General features: G+C 36.6%; 1 protein-coding gene across 1 annotated transcript in view; it reads left to right on the top strand.

Annotated features, from left to right (window-relative positions):
- Window positions 1–15,447, top strand: part of FAM184B (family with sequence similarity 184 member B) — a 38,405-nt gene extending 22,958 nt beyond the window's left edge. The window contains exons 4-12 of the mRNA XM_062493409.1: window positions 4,450–4,662; window positions 5,902–6,055; window positions 7,218–7,330; window positions 7,744–7,928; window positions 11,013–11,165; window positions 12,571–12,688; window positions 12,873–12,977; window positions 13,681–13,886; window positions 15,357–15,447. Coding sequence (XP_062349393.1) covers window positions 4,450–4,662; window positions 5,902–6,055; window positions 7,218–7,330; window positions 7,744–7,928; window positions 11,013–11,165; window positions 12,571–12,688; window positions 12,873–12,977; window positions 13,681–13,886; window positions 15,357–15,447 — 1,338 coding nt within the window. The remainder of the gene's footprint in view (window positions 1–4,449; window positions 4,663–5,901; window positions 6,056–7,217; window positions 7,331–7,743; window positions 7,929–11,012; window positions 11,166–12,570; window positions 12,689–12,872; window positions 12,978–13,680; window positions 13,887–15,356) is intronic.
- The last annotated feature ends 1,004 nt before the right edge of the window (window positions 15,448–16,451 follow it).

Genomic DNA, 16,451 nt, shown 5'->3' with positions numbered 1-16,451 from the left:
GCCCCGGTTACAAACGGGACCCAGCAGCCTCCCGAGCCCGGCCCGGGCCAGGTCGGTGTTACCTTGTCAAAGGCCGGCGATGCAAAACAGCTTTCCTGGGGTTTACTTGCTTCAAATGTGATTCACGGAGCGAACCGACTTCTCCAATTGGTTTCTCAGGCTGTCAACAACTAAAGCAGCCTCCAATTGGTCCCATCAATTCACAGAGGGAGTTCCTATGAAGAGAAACTTCCTAGTATCCCTTCCCTTCAGGTGCTTCAAGATAAAACCAGCATAATCACTCTTTGGAGATGTGCTGAGGTGAGAAGTTTGGCTATATCAGGGTAGCACAGTGACTCTGATTGTTTGTTTACAGGACAAAATGAGATTAAAATCTTCCTTACAACTGCTGTTAACTTTCTGATTTTTTTTTAATGCATAGAGAGGTATCTTCACTGATTCTAACCCTTTTCACCTCCCTCAAGTTCAGTGGGAGTTTGCATGGCAGCAACTCTGCAAAAGCTGAAGACCTAGATCTTCTTCAGCTATTTGTAGACTCACAGTGGCCATAATAAGGTCTCATTAAGTGTTTGAAGGCAGAGAAAAGACAGGTTTATCAGGAAGCTAAGCAAAACCTTGTCCTTCCTTTACTGCCTCTACTTTCCCACATGCCATTACTACCCCTTGGTGTGCATGTTCCAGCAATCAGGGCATGTGTTGTGCTCATTTAAGATAAGCAACGCCTGGTTTTTCTCCCATCTGTGCTATACTAGCTGTACTAGTTATGAGAGCAGTATGGGTTTTCTTTTTCATTTCTCCTCTAAAACATATTTATATATTCTGTCATCAAGCAGTGACATTCTGACATTCTATCTATTTCCCAGTCTTACAAATACAGAATTTAATGTTCTGAAAGTTCTGGCTATTTCTGAGTTCCATTACACATTTCTGCATGCCACTGTTTCCTATAGATTCTTCTCTGAGAGAATTTCAGGTCAATCCAACCTATGTTGGCCTATTCAGAGTGAAAGGTTTATGACATGAAGGTTTATTCCTCAGGTTTTGCCAATGCAAAAACTTAAGTTTGTGGGTCATAAAATTGCTTCTCTTGAAATCACATGTTCAGGACAGTGAAATATGAAAGAAACTTATGTTTGCTAGCTGCTCATCCACTCTCATCACAAGATCATTGTAAGTTAGCAAAGAGTGGTGGAAAATTATTGCCTCTATGAACGTAAACATAAATAATATCAAATAGTACATAGCATGCCATATGTTATGTTCACAGCACCATGGTAAATATGAACAGATACACTAAGAAACATTTTATTGTATCTTAGAATCTGACTGCTCTCAAAAAGGAGGAAATGCTCCATTTGAAGAGAAATTTTGCTTTCTTGATTTTTTTTCCTTGATTACTCCAAAAGTTACTTTCTGAACTAATTACTTGGCAGTATTGCCAGGGTAGTGAAGTTGTTTAAACTTGCAATAGTTTCCTGCTGTAGGTAATGAATATTCACAGCCAAGAAAGCACCATAATGTTATATTTCATTGAGGGCATGCTTCCCATCTGGGAACCTTTGCAATGGCTCAGCCCAGAGCTTCCACCTCAAAGGTTAGGCAATGTGCTGTTACTAATCCAGTTCTAACCTGGATACAATTTCAGATCTAAAAATAGCTTCTTTGGCTGCCTAAGACCTGTTTTTAGTTGGGCTGACATAGCTGGAGCACTATGTAGAGTAGAGAGAAGCATGATAATTTCATCTCTCTGGGGTTGCACTTGAAAGTGGCAGTATTTCTGTATTAATAAGATTTCTATGGATAAAGAAATCAGACTTGCCTCTGTTTGGTCATTTGGAAGGAAGAATGTGAGTTTCTGTGTAGATTGAATGCTAATTTACTAGGGACCTCCAGTTCCTTGGTTTTGAACCACAGGATCTCTTCAGCATGTGTTAAAGGATCTTGGTGGCACAATATAAGCAAAAATATGAAGCTATTAGGAAGTGTCCAAAGGATGGCTACAGAGACGGTGAAGGGTTTTGAGGGGAACCCGTAGGAGGAGTAGCTGATGTCACTTGTTCTGTTCAGCCTTGAGAAGAGGAGACTGAGGAGAGACCTCACTGCAGTTAGAACTTCCTTGTGAGGGAAGTGGAGGGGCAGGCACTGATTTCTGCTCTCTGGTGACAGTGACCAGACCCAAGGGAACGGCCTGAAGTTGAGTCAGGGGATGTTTAGGTTGGATATTAGAGATAGGTTCTTCACCCAGAGGGTGGCTGGGCACTGGAACAGGCTCTCCAGGGAAGTGGTCACAGCATCAAACCTGAGAGAGCTCAAGGAGTGTTAGGACACTGCCCTCAGGCACATGGTGTGACTCCTGGGGATGGTGCTGTGCAGAGCCAGGAGTTGGACTTCTATGATCCTTGTAGATCCCTTCCAACTCAGTATATTCTATGATTCTGTTCTATTCTGGAATTAGAAGATGCATAAAATGAAAGTGCAAATATCGTCTTGTCATGATACATCTCTGAACAATGCAATGCCCAGAGTTTTTATGGATCTTGAAGATTCCACCAAACAGCAGCCAAAGAACGCAGTCAGGAATTCTTCTAGTCAGGAATTACCACAAGTTTAGGAATATTGTTTACTGTGAACTTAATTGAAGTAACTCTGAAATAAGCCTAAAAAAACCCGTAAAACACAATTTATTTTTTTTTTTACTTCTTATGCTGTATTACTGTTTGTGTTATGTTAGATGTTTGCATCTCTGAGATCACTTTATGAAATTCTGGTGGAGAAAAGTGCATTAGTAATGGAATTAAAGTACATTTTTTTCAAGAATTTTTGTTTTGCAGCAGGAGGACATTATAAAGCACAAAATCCCACAGCGTTGATGCTTTGTCAATAATGAAAACATCCAAATACATTCTGGATTGATGTGAGTTGGCATAGTTTCATTGGCTTAAATGCTGCTTTACCAATTTAAGCAAATTGAGGGTCTGGCTATCTGTTAGAAGTCAAGAAATGCAAAAAAAAATACTTGGGCACTGCAAAACATTCCAGAGAAGGATTTTCTCTAGTGGATTTGAAAGCCTTTTTAATTGCTAGACAGGAGGAGGAAATCTGATAGGATGGAAATGTTTGTTTCTTAACCTCTAATATGTTAGAAGTACCAGGACTCATGAGAAATAATCTGTTTGTATGCCTGGTACATTTCTGTAGGGCTTTCCCCCTTAATCACTGAAAAAATAATTGTTTTAAAACTACTTTTCCATCTGATTTCTTACTACATTGTGTTCGTGGCTTAGCTTATTTCTAGTTAGTATGATCTTTTGTTTCACGTTAGAAGTGCTTTGGGCCAATAATTGTCTGTGAAGAGTTGGAGAAGTTTATAACGTTGTGGTCACAGATGAAGTTTATATAGGCCTCTTTTCATCTTTCCTGCCTAGATAAATAACTTGCTTAAGAAGTACTCCAAGTAATATTTTTCCTGTTTCAAATTTTTCTATTACAAAATATACAACCTATTGTTCTGGCACATTTTTTTCAGTCCCTTTATTTTCAGGAAGCCCATAAAGAATGCATACTTGAGTGTAGTGATGCTAATGCATATTGTATCAGCTGATAGGAGGGACTGTACAGCATTAAATATTTCTCATCAAAGGTTAGTTTTATAAGGAACTGCAGTACCTAAAATCTTCAGTTTCCTTTCTTTATATAGGAAAACGTTGGCTTGAGTTCAGTAGGTGTGAAGACAAAGTAGTTTTTCTGCCTGTAACCAGAAACCAAAGTGCCCTTTGATTAAATCTTACTATTTACCACTTATTTCTTTAAAAAGCAATTAAAAAAAGCTCATCATCTCTTGAAACAAAAGTATGGTTGACAAGTGGCACTGGCATGTGTGTATTCTTGGAGTGTATCCAGGCAACAGACAGATCCCATTACACAGATATATTAACAACAATTAATGTTTTTCATTGTGAATGGTGTTAGGCAATTATTCTTCACTAGCTTGATCAGACAAATATTTTTGTGTGTGTTTCATTGGATGACACAGTGGAAGAAGCTAAGAAACAACTGGATGAATAGTTAACTTAAACTCAGTCTGAGGCAGACAAAGCCAGGTGCTCTTTAAAATTTTTAAAAATTTTTAAAAATATCAGTTTTGTTGGATAGCTTCAGCAGAGCCTTAGGCCTGCCTTGTGGTTTGTGCCATATTATTGTGCAAATTGAACTATGGATTGCATTTATGACGTGGAGACAAATTTTTAAAAAGTACTTGATGAGCAACAGACAGGATATGGAAAAAGGTTGTCATTCTTCACTGAAAAAATGGCTCCTTGCACAAAACAAGCATCTTGTTATTTTTTCATAGAGCAACACAAGCTCATAAAATGTACTCGGCATTACATAATTCCTCTCCATTGTGAATGCAGCCATTAATCCTATCCTGCTGACTTACTTTTCTGGAAGGTGGCTCAGCTGAAGCAAATATTAGAACAGCAAGCAAATAATTTCAAGGAGTCACTGAAGAAACATAATCTACAGTCCAACAAAGAAAAAGAGAAGCTTTTGCAGGATCTTCAAAACACCATTAAAGAAAATCAAAATGTTAAACTGCAGTTGGAGGCATCACACCAAAAAGTCTTAAAAATGTTGGAGGAAAGGAAGAATCAGGAACTCAAGGTCAGTTTACTACAAACTAATGTAAAAGAAATATATATATTTATGGGGTAAACCATCTAAGTGAGAGCCAGTTATCAAAACTCAGTTACCGCCGATTAGTTTAATGATGGGTTGCTATTGTTGCACATAATGAATTATTCTGTAATTTTGAAATCTCTTCATCATGCTGGGAGGGGTGGGTTGGTTGGTGATTTGTGCGAATTTTTTTTTTTAATAATTTAAACATTTTAACTTAGACCACAGTGTGAATATAATATACCCTACAGTTAGTCTGCAATGAATACAAGCTCCTTGATCTGTGCGCCTGCTTCAGAAATACAAGGGAATTCCTGAGTGTATTAATAACAGGACTCAGTTTTATTATTTTTCATCCATTATTAATTTACACATAAATACTTGAGAAATACAGTAGATGCATACAGTGATGTATTGCCTTATATACCTTCAAGAAATCAATTCAGTAAGTGGATAACCAAAGCTTTTAAAGGTTCAAGTGAATTTATTTAAATGGCAAAGTTAATGCAATATACTGAAGTTCTAAAGACTGTTGCTGTCCAAGAAAAATTCAACTTGAAAAATGTACATGTGATTGTGATGTGGAGTTCAAATATCCCTGTTGGTTCCCACAGCTTAGAGAACTTTATGAAACCTAGGTAATAAAACTGCCCTAAGTAGAATTTACTGTCTTGTTTATATATTCCAAATAAAATTCCAGTTTTGACAAAACCAAGCAGAAGGCAATGAGTTGGTAAGAATGAAACTGAGAACAGGAGTTTGCTTTCAGAACCACTACAGAGCAACTGTTCCATCATTTACAGTGTGCCAGCAGTGCTTCTAGTGACAGTGGGAGCGTGACCCAAGAGTCATACAAGGAAAGATAGATGCCTTTGTCTGACACACTGTGATAAGTAATGACAGGTCAAATCTGGGGACTTTTGTATGTTGAATAATAAAATGTTCTTTCTAATGTCATATAGTGCAAAAGTATCAGTGTTACTATTTCATCATGCACAACAAATCTAAGAAGCAATACACTGATAATTTGTCTTGTACCTCTTAAATGTTAAAAATTAACTTCAGCTCATTTTTATGCTTGCATTGGTAAAATGTTTTGTGAAGTGGTGATGAAAATTAAAGTTCTATAATGAAAGGCAGATTCATCCTAGCACTACAAGTTAAAAAAACAAGCTGATAAATAGGCTCCAACTACTTTGTTTTCGGGGGGACTTTTGCTTACAGGAGGCAGAAGAACGTTTGAAAAAGGAATTTAATGAGACTTTCAAGATCCAACATCAGTCTCATAGGCTGGAAATACAAACCTTGGAAGAGAAAGCAAAGAAAGAATTACATGATGAACTTGAGCAGATACAGAAGCAGCAAGCCTTGTTGCTAGGTATAGTGTCTCATATCATGCACAGTTTCTACTTCCTGACTGTATATATGCTGAGAACCACTGACTTTCATCCCTTTCATTTTCTTTCCCATCTTCTGGGAACTCAGGTCTTTTTTAATCTTTTTTTTCATACCCTGCAATTTCAACAATACAGTCTTAATATCCTTTGTTAACCAGGCTCTCAGTTGTCAGCAGCAAAATGTTGCTGAGAGAGTGGTATGGTTTACAGCATTCAAGTATGCATTATCAGGCATATTAGATTGGAAAATTATAATTAGTTTATGTGACTTTGTTCTTTTTTTATTCTATGTTGAGATGAATTTTTATATGTGCTTCAAGTCTGTTCTATTGAGTTCAGCAGTGGAGATCAGTTGCTCCCTGTGTACTGTTTAGACAGTTTCAAAAGTGCCCTAAACTGTTTAGAACTAAACAGAACACTGCACTAGCAGGATGTGTAGTATCTCCTGGTTTAATCTCAGGTTATTAAAGCTCATCTATAAATTTTTTTTTAATTAAATAAAGAATAATTTGAAAGTATTCTGCATACAAACTAAATCTTATTCTTTGTTTTTTCCGCCAGTAATTAAAATTTGCTAGAAAGATTTCTAAAGTTTATATGTTCAATAGATAGATTCTTTCTTCAAGAAAAATTATAGGGAGACAACAGAGATAAACATTTTTTCCTTCTTGTACTTGAAAAACTTGTACCTAATATACACAAAAGTTGCAGTATGTGACAAATAAGCTTGCATAAGCATTGTACTTCTGTAACACAACCAGAGCTCTCTTCAGTCTGCCTTATGGCCCTCTACAGAACTATAATTCAACACCAGTTGAATTAACAGGAAAGCTGAATGGTGCTCCAGTAAAGTTCAAGATCAGAAGAAACAACTGGGATGATGTAGTCTGCAGTACAGCTGCCACAGGATTACCTCTCTGGCTCTGATGTTGACTCATTGCTTTTGTAAATCCATATCATCTTACTATTGCTCAGCTGAGTTACCTCTGTAGTAATAGGATGTCATTATGCTTAACGAGGAAGGAGTTGAGGAACAAAGCAAAATGTAATGTATTAATGTTTTCACCTACATTCCCTGTATCTGCCTTCCCCATCCAGCTGGCCTCTGACTGCCTAAATGATTGTCTGTCTGATTGTTACTAGGATCTCTAAGGATGGAACTCTCTGAGCAACAGACATTATGCACAAACCTAAAGAAACAAATAGAAGATTTACAAATAGAGCTGGGGAGTGTGAGGACACTGAAGAAGCAACAGGCAAGGGACCAGTTTGTACTTCATTGCCATGTTATGTTTAGCAAAAGCAATAGTACCAAATTTCTGTCTCCGGTGATAATAAAAGTGTAGTCTCTTCCAGAAATGGAATGGGTTTTCTGCCTTTATGTCTCACTTTAAATGTTTATAGTTTTTTCCCTATGGGCAGGCTTTTTTCTTTCCAATTTAAGATCAGAATCTATAAAAGAAGCAAATGAATGTTACAATAATATAAACTCTTTGGAGACTACAGAAAATATTCAGGAAATTTTGATCACTGGTTTTGTCTTGCACATATATATCATGGCACATATAATTGAAAATCAGATCACAAAAATGCAATACACACAATTTTGGAAAGATGTTAACATTAAAAATAAGAGGCTGTGAATAACTAAATTTGGGCTTTTTCTTAGGAAGGAAGTAGCCAAAGCCAGATCAGATATCTTCATGATGAACTGGAAAAATGTCAGAATGAAATTTCTGAACTCAAGAAAGAGAATTTACTTTTAAAGGACACAATGGAGCTGCTCAGTGCTGAGTTGGAGTCACAGAAGCAAGAAACTGCACAGCTTCAGGATAGAGATAAACAGCACACAAGGTTTGCCTTGAATTTACACTTGACAGTGTTACCCAGAGATTCAATAATAATACTAGCGTGAGTGGTGTTCTAAGTGTGATGCATGTCAGAATCTTTCTAAAGTACTAATTTTAGAAGCTATGAATTTTGCAAAAGCAGTAGTTCATTTCATATTTTCCTCCAGCCATAATAGATGCATTTGAACTAATTGTTCATTATATGTTACAGAAAAGTATGTCTAGTGTATCCCCACAGGACTGACCTGAGAAAATGTGCATAATGTGAGCCTTTCAAAGGCACTGGAAGTCATAAATCACAAACTCACCAAAGAGCTATTAAAAATATATATATATATAGATGTCTCTGAGAATAAATATCAGATTTTTATACGTGCTCTCTGTAGCTGAAACCAATGAACTGTTATTTCCAAAGAGGACACTTGAAAATGCTATATATACACCCTGTTAAGAATTTGCTTTGGCTGTAGCAGCCAGCTGTGCACTGGGAAGTAAGGGCAGTGCCAGTGGATACTGACAGTGCCTCTGGGCTGATGATGAGCCTGGCACTGTGAGAGGTTGTCAGGGCACAGGAAGGGCAAGGTCACTTGGGTCTTGGCCATCTCATAGAAGGTAAATTATCTTAGTGTAGCCACAGACTCAGGGCATGTGGTGCAAATGGGTCTTCCCATTTCTGTCCAGTAAAAGTGCAGAATCCCAGGATCAATCAGTTTGGAAACGACCTCTGAGATCATTGAGTCCAACCTATGACCAAATCCCACAATGTCAACTAGAGCATGGCACTGGGTGCCATGTCCAGTCTTTCCTTAAACACATCTGGGCAGCCCATTCCAATGTCTAATCACCCTTCCTTTGAAGAAATTCTTCCTAATATCCAACGTAGACCTCGCCTGGTGCGACTTAAAAAGGAGACAAAACTGGGTTCATTGCCCACTGCGTTTGTATGGCTGTTGAATCCTTCGGAATTTCTGGATGAATATATATTCTCTTTGCAGAGAGACTGAGGGATCTGGTATGTGGGTACTTTTCAATTCATTTTTGCAATGGTGTAGAATGTACGCCCCTAGCTACACAAGCTGTATATGTAAAAGGATTTCAGAAGAGTGTGCCCTTAAAGGAATCTTTAAAATTATGGCCCATATAGGCAAGAGAAAAGCACTCAGTGGATAGAATGTCTCTCTGCAGACTCTCTGTCACACTGGCCAGAGTAATTTCATTCCTGTCTACCAGTCAGTAGATATTTAAAGAATGAGTAACTTTTTTTTTTTTTTTGCCATTACACTCTTTGGAGAGTTACTTCAAAGTGAATTTCATTTCAAGCTTTTGAAGCAAGATCAACAGAGAAAATTGCAAACCAGAGAGTTTCATTAATGCCCTCAAGCTACCTTGAAGGAATTTAGAGCCTCTGTTCGTGAAGAATTATTCACGTGTCAGCGATGAGGTCTAAAAGGCCTCAAATGCTAAGGCTGCTGGGCTGGAGGATTTTCTTTACTGGGAATAAATGGTGTAGCTCTACCACAATAAGCATTTGGGAAGGAAGCATTAATGGAAATTATGTAAGGAGAAATCCTTCAAATAACTGGAGGTAGGACCTAGGCACCTGATACAGGCTGCTCTGAAATTAACCCATGGAAGACTTGAAAAACTAACTTGCAGCTCTTGTTTTGCTTTTGCTGGACTAATAATTTGTGTAGGGGAATAGTTAAATTGGTACATATAAGTAACTGCTATTTTTAATTTTAACAACAGTGCCCCTGTCTTATGCCAGTTTTTGTTCTGATTTGAAAGCTGATAGTGGCTTGTTATTTGCATATGACAATTTTTTATAACAGATTACTTAAAATTACTAGTTCTACTGTTGCCAAGTAAATGAAACCAGTAATCTGCTTAAAGCAATAATTCTCTTTCCATTCTCTTGAATTGTGTGAATTCCACCTCCAGCACAGAAAGGTTTTACAAGGATTAGCATAAGAGCAGACAAAGGTGTTTTTATGGGAAGAGAGAACAAGTCCCCAAATGGCTATTCTGAAGGAGAATTTTCTACTCTTGAAGATTCATTTCATCAGTCTCCCTTTTTTACCCTTATTTTTCTGCTGCTCATTTTATGCTGAGTACCAAATCACTCACTTGCATGGCTGTTCTCTAATTTCAAGGGGAGAAACCTTTCATGGACCTTTCTCCTGAAGCCTTTCAAAAACAAGTGAAAGACACTTGGGAATACATTTAAAAGTATATAAAATACATTTAAAAGTAGATGGAGGAAAATGAAAGATAAACTGAATGTCTTTGTGAAATGTGAATGTGAAAATTGTTAATATGCTGAGCTGAGGATGTCTATTTCAACTAGTAAACCATAGAACATGGGTTCTCTATTGAGTTAATGAAAATGTTTCTCCAAGCAATAGCAAACAAAAATCAAACTATGATTCTTCAATAGATGCCTATTGCTTTTGGGATTGGTATTAGAATGCAGTGTTATGGTTAGACTTGAAAAAATATTAGGCATTTTTTAGTTTTCAGTTTATGGTGTTAATCATATAGCAGTACCTTCCAAAATATATTGTCTGGAAAAGATTAATGTTATAGCTAAAAGCTTTGTTACCACATTTCTTCACCTTTTTTTTTTTTTTTAATTTTAGGATGATAGGCAGTATTAAATGTTTCTGGTGCCATGATGTATTGAAATATATCATGAGAGTGTCATGTTACAGTCCCAGAAATTTCAACATAATTTTGCTTAATACAAATAAGTTCCTACATTACTTTGTTGTCATGTTTTATCATTAAGGTTGATGAACGAACTAACCCTAGACAGAATATCAATAGCATCATTATATGGAATAGACCTTCAATTTCCTGAAGGGTGAAGGTCAAGTACTTTTCAGAATAATTTTTCTCTTCCTCAGTGTTAAAATATTTTTTTCTCATATTGCAACCAAAATTTCAAAGTAAAATCAGTAAGCAGAAGCCAGATCTTTGCCCAGTGAGCTACCTTTGGAGTCAATAAAACACCTCAAAACTGCATGCTTTGATCAAAGATGATAAACTAGTATTGAAGCCTGAGAATTCAGACTTATTTTAATACTAATGAAAGGCTACTGGTAGAAGACCTCAATATCAAGCATAAAAGAGAACTGGATATACTGAAACAAGATCACCGGAAGGAAATTGAAAATATAGTATCTGATTTCAGCAGCACTCAGGCACATCTCCAAGCAAAGATTTTCTCCTTAGAAACTGCGTAAGTAATTTAACAATAAACTCTGGCTCATGCTGGAAATTAGTTCTATTTGTATTTATTATTCTTAGTATGTACAGTTTTTATTCACCATAAGTAAAATATTATAAGGATCAAAATAGAAATGTATAGGTATTGTCTTTGCAAACCAAAAAGACCCAGATATATTGTAATAAATTCTGGATATTGTTTAATCTAAAGCACTGTGAAGTTTTACAATGCTAAATTAAAACTTGCATGTAGGATCTAGAAATTTTATGAAATGTAAAATCATCTGTATCACAGATGATACCAGAGACCTTGATCCATGATCTTGTATTAATTTTGTTCAGCAGAGCAGCATCATTGAGTGAAAGCTTAACCTCATTCTAATTCCCTTAAAAATTTCCAAGAAAAATGATGCTCATGTAAATAAATGGAGTTTTCAGCCCCCTGTGGATTTAAGAATTTCTGTGGTGCTTCAGATTGATCAGGAGAGACCCCTCAGAAATAATCCCTTATATATATATATATCCCTCCTCCTTTTCTCTTATCCCAACTGTGCAGCAGAAGTCCAGAAGAGAGACTTGGCATGTAAGGAGCCCTCTAACTTCTTTCAGATGAAAAGATTTATGTTTTAACTCAGAGATAACTCTAAGGTGATATGAGTCAGGGGTAGTCCTCTCAAAAATGCTTACCCACACATGAAAAAAAAAAACAAACAAAATCAAAATGGTGTTTTGTACTCTCTAATACATTTCTCAGTATGTGTCCTGGTTATGGTAGGTGAATCATAGCATTCAGTTTCTCAAGCAGCAAAATTCATGAACCTGGCTGATGAAATAATGACTTGTGTTTTTATGGGCCAATGAAATGTATGTTTCCACACTATATCTAAGAATGTGTAATTAGCATTTGAATCTTTTCCCCTGATTAAGGAATTTAAAAAGCTGAACTCAGACTACAGACTACTTAGCAGGGTTAGTAAAGCAGCATGTATATCCAAGCCTGTCTTCATGAAATTTACAGGAATTGAATAAATCTGAGGATTCCAAAGTTACTGGGTCAGAAAAGAGAACAAATAGATGAATATAGATATGTACAGATACTGGGACACTGATTTCTTTCTTTAGGAAAATTAACTAGCAATATGATGTGCAAGGTTGTTACTATTTTTCACAAGGGGCTAGATTTTACTGGACATGTTGTTGTGGATTAACCCTGGCAATTTATTTTGGAAGTCCAGAAGATTCTATACTTCTACATAAAGCACATACAGGTGCCCATTTTTAAAAATTCCTGGTTTATTGGAAAGGCCTGGCTATGTCCCTGCATTTTAGGCTTGGAACATAGGGCAGAGGATATCCGAGCTGTCTCTTGAACCTAATCTGAGGAAGTTTTTTTCTGGTCTGCATTTTCTTCGGTACAGACTTAAAGAATTAGAAGAAAAGTCAAGGAAGTGGGAGTCCAGGCCTGAAGATACACACCTTATAAACTGTCTGCAAGACGAATTAAGTGAGAGAGAAGAGATTATCAAGCAGCTGGTGGTAAGACTGCTTTTTATATGGACATATGTATTTTGGAATCTATTGTAAGGCTCTATTCAGTGTTTCACACATTGCTTCAGACAGGTTGTTTCTTTCTATTCTGGAATACTTTGACAAACGTATCTTTCTATATCAGCTTCCAACAAATACATGTTTCCATACACATAACTTTGTTTCCCTTCAGGAAGGAAGAAAATGTCAGCATTCACTTGCAGCCAACGCTGAATCTTACAGGAATCGATCATTTTCTTTCAACCCCAATACAGCATGCCTGACTCCCTTCATGAAGGTAAGATGAGCAATGCAATTAAAATTAAAAATTGTGATAGTTTTTATTAGTATTTGAATTATATAGGCAATCAGGACAATAAAAATGCTATCAATTTTTTATGATAATGTTATTCGGTAGAATTCTTTTCAGTGCCAACCTACAGTCAATTGTTGAGCATAGGAGAAATTCATTAGAAGTATATATGCAACACAGATAACAGGTATTTAAGCCAATATAAAACACTAGAACTCTGACGTCGGTTTTCCACTGGGATAAGCATGGCCACTGCTTGCAGATTTTGGAGTTGCTAAACTCCTAAAGGATAGGATATTTAGGATAGGAAATTTAGGATATTGCATGCATCAAGTAAAATTATGAATCTGTTTGAGTTGCTTGGGATCTGCCCTTTGTCATTCCAGCCCCTCTGCATGATATTGTCTACAAATAGCTGTAGAAACAAGGGAGGTCAAATTGGTAGAAAGCACCTTGATGTGTCTAAAATGTTAGGGTCAAATAGACAAGTTGTTTTTATTGGATGACAATATCCATAGATTCTCACAGCACACCCTGAGAATTTAATTTTAATGCCTACAGAAAAAGATAGAAATCTTCCTATTTGGGTGTTGCTTGTAAGATATTTGGGAATGAGGTATTATTGAGGTTTCATAGAATAAATTGTAAAAAATGTGTATGTAATGAAGTTTTCTGTTACAATAAAAAGCAGCAGAAGAAAACGGTTGAGGTGCCCAGTCGTGTTGTCAGCGTTCCGAATCTAGCTTCCTACGCAAAGAGCTTTTTGAGCTGTGACTTGAGATCAAAAAGAAGTGCTCCTCAAATAACAAAATCTACAAGCTTAGACCAGAGTTCTGGCTGCCTCAGGGTGGGCTCTCCATCAACACAGTCTTCAGAGAGCAGTGTTGCCACAAGGTATTTGTCTATTTTGTATGACAATAAATTAATTCATATCTAAAATCTTGTAGCCAATTCAAACACATTTGACATGTAGAAATACACAACAATGGTTCCTACTCTGCAGTGAACTCTGTATGTTTGGTTTTCTGCAGACAGATCCAGAACTTTATTGCAAAAGTGGGCTATAATCCCTGCCCAGCAGACCTTATGCTTACAACCCATTGTAGCAGGAAAAAAAAAAAAATCACAAAACCAAAGCAAGCAACCAAAAACCACAGACACACACATACACAAAAAAGGGTAAAAGAGCTGCAAGTATTTAACTAAGAATGTAGTTAATTGTGAACATGAAATCTTTCAGTTGCTCTGTTAAGGATGTGTCTTCTGTGTCTTCCTTCTTATTGCCTTGCCTTGCACTTGGTAGATGTAGATGGCATGTTTTTATTTTAGGAGATATTTGAATGAATCTAGGCTGATCATTTGGCAAAAGTAAGAGACTTAAACTGATCAGTAGATACTTAACTTCTTTGGTTTTTTCTCTCTAAGGAGCTTCAATTCTTCAAATTTATGAGTTACGTAAATGATGTTCAGTGTTTTATAACATAAACCCTCTCTTCAAGAAATTGTTAAAAACATGTGTAGCTAATAGACAGTTAAAAAATCCCCAAACCTTACCACTATATTTCAGGGCAAAGTCCAGCCTTCTCACCTATCTCCTGGTGGAGATTAGTTATCCTGTAAATTATGTGCAAGAGAGTTCTTCCCTTGAGGTTAGATGTTGCTGATGCTAATAAAAACAACCTGGGACACAGGCTTAGCTCCTGTTTGGCAATTCCCACTTCTTAAAGATACAAACATGCTGTGTCATGCCAGATGACTGCCAAGGCAAATGGGATTTCTGGTTTTAAGGGAAACAAACGTATAGGGAGACTGAGAGTTGCTTGGCTACTACTCAGTTCTTTTGAATCAGTCAATTGTAAGTTAAGTCCTATTTGCTATCATATGTTAAAAAACCCCTGAATTATGGAAAATCAGGGACTATGTAATAGGATTGATTATGAATACCAGGTAGTATTCAGATAAATCTTTCCGTTTCAAATAGAACTTTTACACACACTTTTATTGCATAAATTATATTTTTAAGAGTGAATTGTAGCTGCCATTCTCTGATTTTCAAGACTTCATACCCTTGAAGCATCCTTTTGTTTCATTTTTTTGGGGTGTCAAGTTAAGAACTATGTTCAAATGTTTCTCCATAGCTGTTAAACTCTGCTTCATGCTTTTCCTCATGTTACAACCAGTGCTGCTAGTCCAGTTATGTGGCTGGCATAGATCATACTAAAACTGTAGCTGCACCTTTTGGCCTCATCCATTCATGTGAGCACAGAACTATTCATGGGATGATGAATTTTTCTGGGAAAAGTATTACAAGTTGGTAAGGTAGGTAAGTAGGTTGGTGATGCTAATGCTTATTTGTTTGCACAGGACATATGGCAATGAACCACCACAAACCAAAGATGACCAAAAACAAGACCCTCAGCATCAAGAATGGTTTACTAAGTATTTTTCGTTTTAAAGCGAACTATTTCCATACGTCTCAGACTTACTATAAAAGTCATTCCTGTTTTCTTTTTAGGAATGATACCCAACAGATGATTTAAGGGAAGGAAAAAATACATAATTTTTCAGTAAAGTTAGGAAATGCCTGCACACTTATATCTAGTAACTATGGAGTTACAGGCATGAATTCAGGAAAATGCATTTTTTAACAACTTCTGTAAAAATGAAGGAAAAGTTTGGATACAGTTCTATGAAAAGACTTGTTAATGAAGAGACTGTATCACTCTATAGTTTCATTATATATGGAATTTGGATTGTGATACGTTCTGTCAATTTGGCACCAGCTGAAAAAACATCTTCCTTCTGTACATTTATACACTGGCTCCATCAGCTATTTAAAGTAAGTTCTGCATATAACAATATAATTTTTAGAAGTTTTTAATGCTTTTTGTTAAATAAAATCTAAGCTGCACAGCATGTAGTACACCTTCAAAAATAGCATGTTTATTGGAGGCTGGTTTAGAAATAATTTCTGGTTTGCTTCATAAACTGCTTTGTATAGTCAGCATTGCTATGTAATATTCCCATTGAATTTCAATATATGTATCAGCCTGATAAATTAGGATAATGTATAAGTATGAACATTAAAGCTTGTAAATTATCCAATTTATGTTTCTCAAGAGTTCTGTTATGTTGAAGTAAGACTTGTATACTGGGTACTGCACCCTTGTACCTTTTAACTCCATGCTAGTTTTATACCCACATAAAAGCAAAATGGGGGAACGACTACATTTATCAGATCATGCTAATTCATTGCTGGCAGGAAAGAATCCATGAAGAAGTTGACTCTTGGGCAATTAACCCAGTAAGTGTGAAAGGCAGGGAACTGTGCAACCAGAGTCTGCTGTTTGACAGGATGGTTCCTCTTCAATTGCTTTGAATCCCCATTAAGTTTCAACCATCAGGGCCCAGCTACCTAAAAAAATTTTACATGCGTACCTCCAGCCTTCCTCTTCTCAC

Source organism: Cinclus cinclus, chromosome 5 (assembly GCF_963662255.1).
Source record: "Cinclus cinclus chromosome 5, bCinCin1.1, whole genome shotgun sequence".
NCBI classification, from domain to species: Eukaryota; Metazoa; Chordata; class Aves; order Passeriformes; family Cinclidae; genus Cinclus; species Cinclus cinclus.
This window is presented reverse-complemented; position numbering and strand designations above follow the sequence as displayed.